Genomic DNA, 13,475 nt, shown 5'->3' with positions numbered 1-13,475 from the left:
TATTGAATAATGGTTGTGGCGAAAAAGTATGTATTACTGTAAAGTACAATTATGCTCGGGAAAGAATCTCACCAATCCACTATACGAAGAATCCCACCAATTCATGGCCTACTTGTTTGTAATAGTTTAGTCTCTTCTAGTATTAACAATTCAGTCTCGTTGTAATAATTTAGTCTCTTTTATCATTTCAACCTTTCAAATTTAAAGAACACGTAGAACAATTGAGCGTGACGTCTCAAGAAAAGAAAAAAGAAATCATAATGAAAAAGTATGAAAAGTTCTGTAGTGTGATGCACGTCCACTACGTGGCATCTCTAGAATATGTGGGGGAAATAAAAGCACCTATGAGACAAAAATATCTTCCAAATTTAATTGCTATTTTTATGTTTTTAAATATTTATTTTTGTAAATTTAATAATATTTTATTAAATTATAAATTTAGTTCTTCAAATTTCTTTCAAAATTACAAATTTTATTTCAAATAATTTATTAATTTTATTATTAATATTTAGTTAGTTTATAGCTTGTATTCTATTTAAACGTTGTGAATGTTAATGAAAAATGGACTCTATATCTCACGGGTACTTTTGATTCCACCTATGTTTGTTACACTTTCGATCTCAATTCTATTTCTCATCCTTAATAATTTCTTTGAATTATCTCTCTTCACTCTCGGTTATGGAACAAGAAGACAGTCAAAACATCTCTACCTTTTATAATATAATATAATAAAATTAGGATGAGTTTTATTAAGTGGCAAAATCTCGGTATCTAGAAGATTACAATCTTATATGTAAAAATATTAAAATACTAAAATTTTTTGGAAAGCAAATCGTTGTGTAATCTTACCCACATAAAGTGTTATAAAGTGTTGGAGAGTGAGAGTGAGACACCCAAAACACATTGAATGCACAAAATGTGGGCTCAATTTCTTATCTTCTTCTCCAACCTTTTCTGAAAATGGTGTCACTATACAGATTCTTCACTATTTTTGGTCGGTGTCAGCCCATGAGTTACTGCCCACCATATACTATTACTAACCTCATGGATACTATCCACTTACTTTATCAGATTCTCATCATTCTTGCCTAACTTAGTGGGTGTGTTTTTGTTGTGAGACCAAGACACTACAACCAACCTCACTTCCCCATTCTAAATTTTATTACTGTATAAGTCATACCCGTTGGAGAGGAGAATCAGCTTTTTTATTATAAGCTAACTATTTATTCTTAAAAGAAACTTGTTCTAAAGGGGTTGGATTGAACCCGAAAGGAGGTGGACACGAGGCGGTGTGCCAGTAAGGACACTGGGCTCGAGAAGGAGTTGGATTGTGAGATCTCACATTGATTGGAAGAAAGAACGAAACATTTTTTTATAAAAGTGTGAAAACTTCTCCTTATTAAATGTATCCTGCTTGGAATAAAAAGCTAAACAAGACTATAACTTGTTGGAAAGGTAACTCGAATTCATTTGAAACTTTAGTTTGGAATCCGAATGAAATGGCATGGTTGCATAAGAATCACATTTTGATTTGTAGTGTCGTTTTCAAAATAAGAGGGACAGTTGATGTATTGAATGGAAGAATGAAATAAGTGGGGGACAGCTTCATTCATCAAGGAAGACCAAATTATATTCACCCTTTATCCATAAATGGTTTAGGGTGAAGACAACCAAGCACCAACACTTCAATTTTTTAACAACTAAATTGTTCGAAAATTATTGTTCAAACACTCGAGTAAAGAAGTGGTACATAAATGAAACAAGACCACATTCGAATGAAAGATCTTGAGAACAAGATAACTATGAAAAGCTTAAAAGTAATTAACAGTCACAACTTATGCCGTCGGTGACATAATTGACATTATTGTTGTTTGATTGGTTAAAGTTTTACTTATTCTTTGAATTTATACGATTGAACTAAAAAGAACAAAAGTAACCAAAGGTAGAAAATTTTCATACATAGAAGATGAGGTTACAATCACTACTTCTCATACATCGCTAAGCTATAATAAAGAAGCTTATAGCATAGTACACCACGACACGAGATCATGCTCATGAAACACTCAAACTATTTCACATCTTTTCCAACATTCCAAATATTTTAGAGATGGAAGAAGATGAGGAGCCAACGCTCACTTTCCACCCTCACTAACATCTGATCTTGACATTCTTCGAAGTTTGAATGAAAATGAGTGAGGAGAAATTAAGTGCACAGGTTTGTCACTGGCACGTATGAATTTATATGACCATGCCCCCAATAGAGTTCCAGTAACCGGCCCAACAAAGTACACCCAAAGTCCTTTATAATATTCACTTGCCAATGCAGGTCCTAATGTCCTCACAGGATTCATTGACCCTCCTGATACAGGTCTGAATAGTCGCTAACACAAACCCTCATTAGATTCATTTGTTTAATGTAATATGTCCATATGCAAAACGGATTTTTTTTTAATCACTTTTTAAAAAGAAAAAGAGTTAGTCGAACCAAAAAAATGTCTATGTTTCCTTACCCAGCTAAGATGGAAGTGATACACACAGCTGACCCAACTGCCATACCGGCTAGCTCTCCTATCTGCCAAACAAACAACCATTTCTCAAATGAATCGAATCAAATCAAAACATGAAATTGAAAGCATTGGTCATTGATTCTTACTGCTTTAGTGTCAGTTGCAACAGCGGATGTGACGAACATCATTGAGAAAGTAACCACAATCTCCATGACCAATGCTTGAAAGTCTGTCCCCGATGGCGTTGTTGTGCCCAATTGTTTTATGGGATGCAATAATATGCGAAGTGTAAAGGCCGCACAAGTTGCACCACTCAATTGTGCTGCTCCATACAATGGAACCTACCAACCAAACCAAACCAAACCAAACCAAACCAACATCACTCATAAAGAATTTAAAATAATTTGTTTGATTGCTTGATTGGAATTTGAAAAAGTGAATTGATATCCATCAAAACACACATGAAGAGATATGTGTTGTCCTTTGGTATACCTTCCACTCACAATTGGGCAACCACTTTTGGTGGACATCTCTATCTCTATTTCTATCTCTATCCCAAATTTGAGTGAGTGTTGGAATTATGCTGCCTAAATGTCCCATCCCATTCTTTGGTCGGAAAAATGAACCCAAGGTTGTGGCCACAAAGCGATCACACAAGCTTCTCCTCCTTGTGGCCGTGGCTTAAGAATAATATTTGGAGTAGCTTGTCCATACATCATGTGGCCACTAAACATGGCCTACATTTCCCTCTTTTATCTCATCCTCCTCCTTTCTACTCATTCTTCTACGCTTCTAAACCAATATTTTGTTATTTTGATTTCTACAAAATTCTTCTCTTAATTATTGTCAAATAAAGTCGAAACCAATTTTAACGGCTTTCCTGCGTTCTTCCTTCTTTTTTCTATCTACCCCTATTTATTTATATCTATTAGATGATGAAAGTCTCACATCACCTAATTTAGGAAATGATCATGAGTTTATAAACAAAGAATAGTCTCTCCATTCATATGGGGTCTTTTGAGGAAGTCCAAAGCAAAGCTACGAGAGCTTACGCTCATAGTGGACAATATCATACCATTATGGAGAGTTGTGTTCGTCTAACAATATCTACAATAATAATACAAATTAGAGAAAGTTTATATATATATATATATATATATATATATATAAATATAAAGAACAGGGCTCCTCGTTCCCATATTCTCAGCACCGCCCTAAATCCTAAATATTAATATTAAATTTGAAAATTTTGGAATCACGGTTGTTCAGTTTGAGCATAAACTCTCGTGCTTTGCATATCAATGCTCAACAAAGACGTGGTTATGTTAAATTTGTATTAAATAATTAAGAAAAAGAGGAAATGATTAGGATATTGAATTAAGTAAGAAATAAAAGAGTTATAGAGAGTGGGACCTGTTTCCATGGAAAGTGTCGAGTTGCAGCAAAAGCTAAGGTGACAGCCGGGTTCATATGGGCGCCAGAAATGTGTCCGACAGCGTAGATCATTACCGTCACGATGAGGCCGCCAGCCACGGAGGCTCCAAGCTGTGAGACTCTCCGTTCGTCGCTGGCGCTCAATGCGGCTGCTCCACAAGTCACAAACACTAGCAAGTACGTGGCTATCACCTCCGCCACCAGCTGTTTTGGTTATGGAAACACAAAAGAGTTCAGTTCAGTAATCAAAGACCCAAAAAAATAGGAATAAAAAAAACATGTTATTGTGAGAAAAGGGTTTAGGTACCTTTCGGGAAAACCCAGGAGGGTAATGGTTTTGAAACAAAGAAGCAAAAATGGAGTGTTTGGAATCTGGGTTTTCAATTGAGACCAAATCTTGAACATGGACAACAGTTTCTGGGTTGGGAAGCTCAGGATTTTGAACACAACTCATCTTTTTATTGTATTTGAAAGTGGGAAGATCTCAAGGTTTGGCTATTTAATTTAGTAATGCCAAAGGGGGAAGAACCCTGATGTGTTATAAAAACCCAGGAGGATACCCTTTTTTATAATGAAGCTCTGGATAGGTGTAGGCCTCTTAGTGGTTACACTTCCGTATCTCTTTCTATGCCACGTGTGTCCTCTCGTCACATTAGATAATCTAAAGAGCATAATATCAATTAGGAGTGGACTTCAGCCATTACAAATAGTATCAAAGTGAGTGAGCGAGGACACTGGCCCCAAGGGACTGGATGGTACTAGAGTTAGAGTTAGACACAGCTATATCTGCGAAGACACTGAGTCCCAAGGGAATTGATGGTATCAAAACTAGAGGACTACTAGTGTGTCAGTGTTTAGACGTTGGCCCTCAAGGAGTGATGGTAACAGAGTCAGACACTAGCAGCATGCCATTAGAACATTAGCCTCCAAAGGTTTTTATTTTTTTATATTTTTTACCCACTATTTAAAATTAGTTTAATAAGATTAAGAATTTAAAAAATCATTAATTGTCGAATACATATAATAAGAGAAGTAAAATAATTATGTAAATATAATTAAAATTGAAATACTGTTTACAATTAATCATCCATTTACGCTGGTCAATGACATCACATTAAATGAAAATTTGTGGTGATTATCACTATTTAAGTTAATCAGTGATTTCTAAGTTTTTTTTTTTTTCAAAATAAAAATTAGTCTACATATGTTTCCAAATATCATTATCATTTGTAATAGTATATATTAAAAGGTAGTGTATTTGAGAATCATTTTTCGGTAGTTGTACCTTAATCATATAACCTTCATTTACTTGGGTATTAATGTCCACCAACTTTCAATTTTGTTCACCCCGACTACATCCTGTTGGAAGAGTCTTTGATTTGATACCGTTTGAAACGTCTCATGCTCAAGATTCATATCAAAATTAAAAAAAATTAAATTTGATATTTGATGACCTCGATATTTCTTTACCTACCTACCTGGGTTGAATACATTATCTTCTTCTATGTCTTATTTCTATTTAGCCAAAGTCACTATCAAGGGTAAGTACATGATCAATTAGGATCGATCATACCAAAAAGTCACAGCTCATGATTAAACACATATTAAATCGTGGAGGTGTGACACCAAAATTAATTATATCTTAGATAAAGGATCCTATTATATTAGTTCTTTTCTTTTTTTAAAGTAATCTCTACCGGTTGTTATAAAAACATTTTTTTGATATAAGACCTTTCTAATAAATCATAAAAAAATACATATGGCACATAATTTTAACCAAAAATATCAACATGAATATTGATTTTTTGTCCCATTTGAGGACATGAGAAATGTTAATTATTATTATTTTTTAACCTACACCGATGAATATTCTATTGATAATTTTATCACCATTTATATAAATCAGATAATTGATGAGCACATACGGCACAAGTTAATCCACTCGATTTGCATGTTATGAAGAATAATTTTTGAACTAGAATATTCGCAAGCAAGAAAATTACGTGTCTAACAAATTAGAGCTCGAGAGCAATTTGAATATATTTAATTGAGAGTTTTAATCGTCTATTTATTTAGATTTGATTTAAGAATTCTCGAATCTTTGAACAACTTTGATCAAGGAGTTGTCAGCCATAGGCTTGGTAAGAACAAGTTAAGGTTGGACTCTAGGCCACCTTAAACTTAGATGGCTTGGCTAAACTCGATCAACCTAAACTAGTTCAATTAGCCTCAATCTAAATTGACTCGTTTGAGATTAATTTTGTAACTTTTGATTTCATAGCGATATGGAAAACGCTATAATTGGAGGCTCTGGTCTCATTTTGTGGGTTATTTGACCATAATCAAAATCAAGGAAAGAATAAAAGTGATGGTGCCATGTGAACGGAAGGGTAGGAATCATGACTAATGATATGCAAAGAATGTGGAATGAAACAACACCATTTGCATGTAAGATTTTTTCTCAAAAGTTATGGTCTAAATTTCTTCCAAACTTATATATTTTTTTTTACTTGAAAGTAAGTTTATTTTTGAAGTATATATGGTTGATATCAATTCTCCTCTTAATGCGGTCGGTACAAGAAATTTCCTTCATTTAGTGGAGGTCGTTGTCCTTCATATCGATCACACTCTCATATTTATTGTTATAACTTTACCCATACGTAAAAAAAAAAAAAATATATATTTACATCATAAATGAACATGCAAATAACATACTCTTTTAACTTAAATTTATATTTGTCAATTTGGATGGTTAGGAGTAGTTTTAAATCTAGAGAAAACTCATAGTAACAGAAACCAGGAATAAAATCGAGGCAAAATAGATTTAAGGTCAATCAAACGCAAGATTACTAGTATCTCGTCCTTGGAGAAGAAGAAAAGAGAGTTGAAAACTAGAAAGCTTGCCTGAGGGGTGTGCAAGGTCCAAGAAGACTTCAACTAGCTCGATTCAACCTCTTTCGATTTTATCTGAAAAGGAAATCAGAAACCCTAGTAAAGCATTGAGCCTTACCTTAGTCCTTTGCCAATTTCTTCCTTCTCCTAAGAATTTCCCATTACAAGTTATAACAAATCATTAGGGCTAAATCATTACAAATTACAAACAAAAAAATCAGTAAATCATTGTGTCAGCAAACAGATCGATCATCAGAAATTTGTAACTTAAACTAATTAGAAGTTTATGATTTGCATATGCAGGTCCAATCCATCAAGCAAATCGTAAATGCCATGAGAATCAGCTCGAGCATTAAAACCCGAGAAGAATTTACACAAGGAGCCACCCACTTCGATGCAACTCTCCCCAGCCATCTTTTTGATTCCTCTATCTTTCATCGTCCTCCGGCAATCTGCTGCCTGCTTCCACATCCCAACTTCAGCAAACATGTTCGCAACCATCACCACATTTCCGCCCCTCTTCGGCTCCAGCTCAAGGAGTCTCTTTCTTGCCTCCTCTGCAACCTGAGCCCCACCATCAACATCACGAGCACTGCATGCACTTAGCAATGTCCTCCACACGATCGGATCAGGCTGCACATGCATGCTCATGATGAACTCATAAGCCTCTTTGACACGACCTGCACGTCCTAAGATGTCCACCATTGATCCGTAATGTATCATCATTGGCTTAATCCCATAAACTCTCTCCATAATGTTGAAGTAGTGGTAGCCTTCATCCACCAATCCGGCATGGCTGCAGGCACATAGGACACCAATGAAAGTGACATAGTTAGGGACAACAGAGGAGCTCATCATATTTGTGAAAAGTTCAATGGCTTCGTTGGCAAATCCATGTTGGGCTAGCCCCAAAATCATTGCACTCCATGGCCATACACTTCTCTGTTTCAAAGAATTGAATACAAGCCTAGCACATCCCACATCACCAGATTTAGCATACATGTCGACGAAGGCAGTGCCCAATTGAACATTCCAAACCATCCCTCTTCCCACCACTTGAGAATGAACCCATCTCCCTAAGCTCAAGTTACCAAGCTCTGCACAAGCAGATAATATAACCACCATTGTGGTTTCATCCGGCTCAAAACCATGGTTTCCCATTTTCAAAAAGTAGTCAATCGCTTCATCAAAGCATAAATTCTCAACACACGCTGTAATAATCGCATTCCACGAAACTAAGGTTCTTTCAGACATTTCGTCGAACACCTTCCGTGCACCAGACATTCTTTTGCAGGACCCATAGAAATTAATCAGAGTGTTCCGAACATAAACATCTAAATCCAAACCACACTTTATGGCAACAGCATGAAACTGCTTACCTTCTTGTAGCGCCGCGAGAGTCGCACAGGCCTTGAGAAGGAAGGGGTAAGTGAGGTTATTGGGTCTGATTCCTCGTCTTCGCATTTCCCCAAATACCGAAATGGCATCTTGTGGAGATTCGCTCGAAGCATATCCCCTGATAATGAAATATGGTGCGAACTGTTTGGAATTGTGTGTTAGTTGCTAAATATTTAACTAATTAAATTCGTACCACCTTAGTTGATTCAAACAAATCAAACCAATTGTGTGTTAGTTGCTAAATATATTTTTAAAGGTAATTGAATTATACATGTTTCAAGTTTTAAATTTATTCTAAATAAGTATAAGTTTGTGTTTGGTTCATCTATCTTTTTACTCCAATTTTGTTTAATTAAAGACAAAAGGAAGAGCTAACTCTATTATTTTATAAAATAATACATTAATTAATTTTTTTATTTTTACTAGCTACTCATTACATTTATTTATGTGATTATAATTTTAATATAAGTGAGGTTTGAAGATTTAAATTTGATTATGGATGAAAGAGTACATCTGAATTAGACGTTCTATACGAATGTTTAGATGAGTATAAATATATCTTAAATAATGATCAAATTGTTATTATAGTTCAATTTACTTTTTAAAATATTTAGATGATGGTACCTGTCTAAACGATCCAATCCAGTTATAAATTTAATTTAAAATTTAGTGACTTTAGAAAATAATAATAATAATAGGAACACAATTGACATTAAACAAATGCAAATTTGCATAGATACAGATGTTTCTAGGAAAAGGGTATGGTTAAGAAAATTCTATATATAAACCCAACAATTATTTCATATGGCTTGCAACCACAAAACTAATCCAAATCCATTATGGCTAAATCACCTTCCATAGTTTCTATATTCAACTTCGTCTTCGTCGTCTTAATATCATGTGTAAATGCTTAATTTGATTATTTTCAAATGGTTCAACAATGACCTCCAGCTAAATGTAGCAGCAACATTAAAGTAAGATGTCATGTTCACCCTCCAACCATGTTCACAATTCATGGTTTGTGGCCGAGCAATTACTCAAATGCTAGACTTGTTTGTGCGCCACAACCATTTAATCCCACTCAGGTTTTTTTCTCTCTTTCTTTTATTATTTCATTTTTTTTTGTTTGTACTTAATACTCTTCTACAAATTTTAAAGTATTTAATAAGTCTCCAAATATATATTATTATTATGTTTAATTTTTTTTTGTTTCAAATTACTATATGCATTGAACATAAAATTTCATAGATAAGAATTTTTATAGGATGGTTTGGACCGAGTAAAAGCTTAGTCAACGCCTAAAACCTATTCTATATATTGCCAATCATAAATCCTTGTGGTCAACACAATAAAGATTATTGTCTCAAATAATTGTAAGTACTGTCAAATGTAAATGTTGATCTTGGCCGTGTCTGTCAAATGTAAATGTTGATTTTGGTTGGGTTTATGATGTCCCTTTAGTTTTGGAATAGAAATAAAGTTGAAACTTTAGGAACTTATTAAAAAAAAAAAAAAAATTCTAGATGGTAAAAACAGTAAATATCTTCTTATTTTGTTTTAGATTGCAGCGTTAAGACCCCAACTAAATACCTATTGGCCAGACGTGATCAAAGGAAAGAACCAACAATTTTGGCAGCATGAATGGGATAAACATGGAATATGTTCAGATCCTCCTTTCAATCAACCTCAATATTTTCAAATAACTCTAAATATTCGTATAAATCATAGCTACGATCTCCTGGCCATCTTGAATGCAGCGGGACTAGGCCCGTCTAACACAAATATTAGAGAATACAAAGATATAGAAGGTGCTATTCAAGCTGCCATAGGTAAGAAGCCAGGTTTACGTTGCAACATTAATCCACAATCTAAAGAAAAAAAACAATTGCTTGAAATCATCTTGTGCTTCGACAAAGATGGTATCACTCTGATTGATTGTACTGAATTTGCTGGAATCACGTGCCCTCCACAATTTGTGTGGCCCGATCAACAACATTTGAATTTGGTCAGTACAGATGGAGAGCTCTAAAATTCTTTAGTCCACGAGATCTCTATTCCAAGTTATTGTTTTCTGTATTGTTCGAATAATGGGTTCCATTAAATACTTATGTTTCCATGTTTAATAACATGTCATAAGAGTGTGTGTGCTGTGTCGAAATAAAAGGTTTGATTGGGTCCGGTTGTAATTTCATAAGAAGATGCTTGTTTACATCATGTTTGAGGATCTTATCCTATAAGAGAACTTATCTGATTACTAAATATTTTAAAAATAAGTCAACAACCTTAGACAAGGATATAAACCATTCAAAAGGTTGGATCCTCTAGTGGGTTTTCTTAATTTACAAGAGCAGGACCGGGTCAACTCAAAATTTTGATCAATCAATTCGAAATTCAAATCAAATCTATTTGATTTTAGAACATTAACCCAACTCTATCCAAAATGCTAATTTAATCTAATCCAATCCATATAATTCAAGTTGAGCCGGTTCGAGTCGAGTTCAATGTACACTCCCACGTGGTTGGTGGGTTCCCTCATATGTGCTTCAAGGGTGTGACACAGTCAGGATGATTGAGTGGTCTAAGGCACCAGACGATTTGTTAGTCACCTTTTAGAATCAAATTCATGTTAGATTCAAGAACAAGAAAGATGTTGGAATGAGTATCGGAGAAGTAATTAGTGAATACAGGCTTTTCTAAGAGAATAATTTAGATGACCACGACATTTCCCTACAATATAGTCACGTTATTTCTTACTTCTAAGAGGATGAATCAACACGCTTCGTTTTAGTATGTTTTGTTCTCACTCACATGCATCCTATGAAATTTTTCAAGAGAAAACTTAACCTAGAATTGCTCCAAGCGAGACAAGTTTAACTATAGAATTTTTGTGCTTGAGCCACCAAAAGAAAGATACACCTTATTAGTATAGATAGTGACTTGTCAATTTTTTTTAAAGTCTTCTCTAGTTATTCTATATTCAAAATCACTCTCATTTAGATAAGGTCTCGATTTATTCATGTACCCCTCATTTATTTAAGTGACACAACAATTCTCTTCCGTTCAAATCTATGCATCTGGCTGCCACATTTGACATATCTTATGTCTACGTAGTTATTTTGATTTAATTCAAATCTCTTAATCAATGTGGCATTGAATGTGGCGTGGGCATATGCCACCCACGTCCTCATGCCCATAACTCAGGCGGCTGTAGGTCAAATGTTGTAAGGGATAATGTCCACAAATTTGGATTAAACTATTTGTTTGTAAATTAAAGCAATGCCCACACTTTTGGTCAAATCTTAGATACGCTGCTTTTGTTGTTGCCCAATTCCAAATGTTCTAACAACAGGATTTGATGTTCCCATCTCATCTATGAGTATTAAAAATTATACAACTTTAATTTCGAGTTAGAACGCAACAATTATCTAAATCTAAAATTTAATTGGATGAAATTCAAAGATTATAATAAGAATTGATGTATATTACTCGTTACCTATCGCCGTCAACCTCAGGATTAAGATATTGTTCGCTTTGACTTGTTATGTATCGTTGTTAGTCATGTCGATATGTAATGGGTTATAGCGAACAATATCTACTAGAGATGAGCTTAGTTGTTACAATATTACCCTAATTAACATGTATTTAAATTTTCATAATAGACTTTGTTTTATGAGATCTTGAAATTGTTGTACCAAAAAATTCTGGAAAAAGAAGGATGATAAATAATGATTAGAACAAATAAATCATATATGCTAGTAATGGGGATGCCGTAGACGCTACTTTCAGCATAATGTAATATTCAAGCTTTTGACTATATCACAAAGTTAATTACAATAATTGAAAGCCCATAACCACAATAATTACACAATAATTACCGTGAATAAAGACAAATCAAATATTTCACTATAAATAGAGTTACATAACACCATAATCACCAAGATACCACGACACATTCCATCATGGCAACCCCAAACACACAAATCTTCCTCTTGTTTGTCTTTGCCATTTTGCTTCCTAGGACTAAATCTCAACCTTTCGATGACTTCTGGTTTGTTCAACAATGGCCGCCTAATGTTTGCGCTTTACAATCAGGACGATGTATAGGTCGAGGGACAAATTCCTTCACCATCCATGGCTTGTGGCCTCAGAAAGGAGGAAACTCTGTAACTAATTGTCCTGGCACCTCCTTTGATTTTAATCAGGTAAAACTCAAACATGCATTATTTATTAGATGGGCAAATTATAACATGTTCATTATGTTTGAGTTTCAGATTTCACATTTGGAAAACGACCTCAACATAGTTTGGCCAAATCTGATCACTGGAAATCACAAATGGTTTTGGGGTCATGAGTGGAACACACATGGGATTTGCTCAGAAAGCAAGTATGACGAGAAAGCCTACTTCCAAACATCCATAAATTTGAGGCACAACATTAACCTTCTGAGTGCCCTAAGAGTTCAAGGAGTAGTTCCAAACGGGGCCTCCAAGTCGAAGCAAAGAGTGGAAAGCGCCATCATAAGTCATTTCAAGAAGAATCCTGTTCTTCGTTGTAAAACAGCATCGAACGGCCAAGTCTTATTGACGGAAATTGTTATGTGCATCGATGACGATGGTGTCACCCTTATCAACTGCAATCTTGCAAAATCCAATTGCGCCAACAGCTTCATCTTTTGAGCTCTTCAATTCTCATGCAACACAATAATGTTAGTTCGATACAAAGAACATGATGTATTAATATATATCTATAATTAAAATAAGAGGGTGCTATGGTTCACCATTTCTCATTTCTATAACATATTAAAACTTTGAGACTACCTGAAATTTAACAACATAGCACAATAATGTATATGAGACTATCCGTCTTTCCAATTAAAAGGAGAGGCGACGGCAAGCACGCATAGGTGAGTGAAAGAGGGAGAGAATCGGGGGAAGGCAAGGGTTTAGCATCCTGCGCGGCCCAACGCAGGCCTGCGCCTTGCATGGCCCAACTCGAGCCAGCGACCCGCGTGGCTCAATGCAGGCGTGCGTGCCTCACCTGGCCCACCACGAGCGTGCGACTCGGGCAGTGGCCTGGCTCGACCCAGTTTAATTAGGTCGGTTTGGCCCCTTTTGAGTATTTCACTCATTTTAACTCCGATTTTGGCACCATTTTCATGGTATTCTTCATTTTCACCAATATCGGAATTATTTGAGGAGTTTGGCAAATTTTGGAAACCTCTATAGATGCAAATCCGAACAAAAG

At 35.1% G+C, this 13,475-nt stretch overlaps 4 protein-coding genes across 4 annotated transcripts; 2 read left to right on the top strand and 2 right to left on the bottom strand.

Annotated features, from left to right (window-relative positions):
• Nucleotides 1-1,933: 1,933 nt before the first annotated feature.
• Nucleotides 1,934-4,481, bottom strand: LOC111790098 (aquaporin NIP2-1-like). The gene is made up of 5 exons (XM_023670902.1): nucleotides 4,249-4,481; nucleotides 3,921-4,145; nucleotides 2,654-2,848; nucleotides 2,511-2,572; nucleotides 1,934-2,370 (listed from the first exon to the last, which is right to left on the bottom strand). Exons 1-5 carry the CDS (start codon nucleotides 4,393-4,395, stop codon nucleotides 2,133-2,135), a joined length of 867 nt encoding a protein of 288 aa, XP_023526670.1. The 5' UTR covers nucleotides 4,396-4,481; the 3' UTR covers nucleotides 1,934-2,132.
• A 2,541-nt stretch (nucleotides 4,482-7,022) lies between these two features.
• On the bottom strand, nucleotides 7,023-9,090 carry LOC111791754 (pentatricopeptide repeat-containing protein At2g36730-like). Its single transcript, XM_023673225.1, has 3 exons — nucleotides 9,084-9,090; nucleotides 8,972-8,979; nucleotides 7,023-8,372 (listed from the first exon to the last, which is right to left on the bottom strand). Exons 1-3 carry the CDS (start codon nucleotides 9,088-9,090, stop codon nucleotides 7,110-7,112), a joined length of 1,278 nt encoding a protein of 425 aa, XP_023528993.1. The 3' UTR covers nucleotides 7,023-7,109.
• Nucleotides 9,091-9,129: 39 nt separating this feature from the next.
• On the top strand, nucleotides 9,130-10,260 carry LOC111791746 (ribonuclease MC-like). Its single transcript, XM_023673215.1, has 3 exons — nucleotides 9,130-9,133; nucleotides 9,183-9,316; nucleotides 9,793-10,260. Exons 1-3 carry the CDS (start codon nucleotides 9,130-9,132, stop codon nucleotides 10,258-10,260), a joined length of 606 nt encoding a protein of 201 aa, XP_023528983.1.
• Nucleotides 10,261-12,173: 1,913 nt separating this feature from the next.
• On the top strand, nucleotides 12,174-12,953 carry LOC111791727 (ribonuclease MC-like). The gene is made up of 2 exons (XM_023673196.1): nucleotides 12,174-12,433; nucleotides 12,503-12,953. Exons 1-2 carry the CDS (start codon nucleotides 12,191-12,193, stop codon nucleotides 12,905-12,907), a joined length of 648 nt encoding a protein of 215 aa, XP_023528964.1. The 5' UTR covers nucleotides 12,174-12,190; the 3' UTR covers nucleotides 12,908-12,953.
• Nucleotides 12,954-13,475: the final 522 nt, after the last annotated feature.

This window comes from Cucurbita pepo, chromosome LG03 (genome assembly GCF_002806865.2).
Source record: "Cucurbita pepo subsp. pepo cultivar mu-cu-16 chromosome LG03, ASM280686v2, whole genome shotgun sequence".
Classification (NCBI taxonomy): Eukaryota; Viridiplantae; Streptophyta; class Magnoliopsida; order Cucurbitales; family Cucurbitaceae; genus Cucurbita; species Cucurbita pepo.
This window is presented reverse-complemented; position numbering and strand designations above follow the sequence as displayed.

What these genes read in the sequence shown, in the direction of transcription:
- LOC111791746 (XM_023673215.1), top strand. An exon ending in AACCATTTAATCCCACTCAG is followed by an intron (nt 9,317 to 9,792) that starts GTTTTTTTCTCT and finishes ATTTTGTTTTAG; the next exon opens with ATTGCAGCGTTAAGACCCCA.
- LOC111791727 (XM_023673196.1), top strand. Translation starts at nt 12,191, where the DNA reads ATGGCAACCCCAAACACACAAATCTTCCTCTTGTTTGTCTTTGCCATT. An exon ending in CCTCCTTTGATTTTAATCAG is followed by an intron (nt 12,434 to 12,502) that starts GTAAAACTCAAA and finishes TTTGAGTTTCAG; the next exon opens with ATTTCACATTTGGAAAACGA.
- LOC111790098 (XM_023670902.1), bottom strand. Translation starts at nt 4,395, where the DNA reads ATGAGTTGTGTTCAAAATCCTGAGCTTCCCAACCCAGAAACTGTTGTC. An exon ending in CTCCTGGGTTTTCCCGAAAG is followed by an intron (nt 4,146 to 4,248) that starts GTACCTAAACCC and finishes TAACCAAAACAG; the next exon opens with CTGGTGGCGGAGGTGATAGC. An exon ending in ATCACTTCCATCTTAGCTGG is followed by an intron (nt 2,371 to 2,510) that starts GTAAGGAAACAT and finishes GCGACTATTCAG; the next exon opens with ACCTGTATCAGGAGGGTCAA.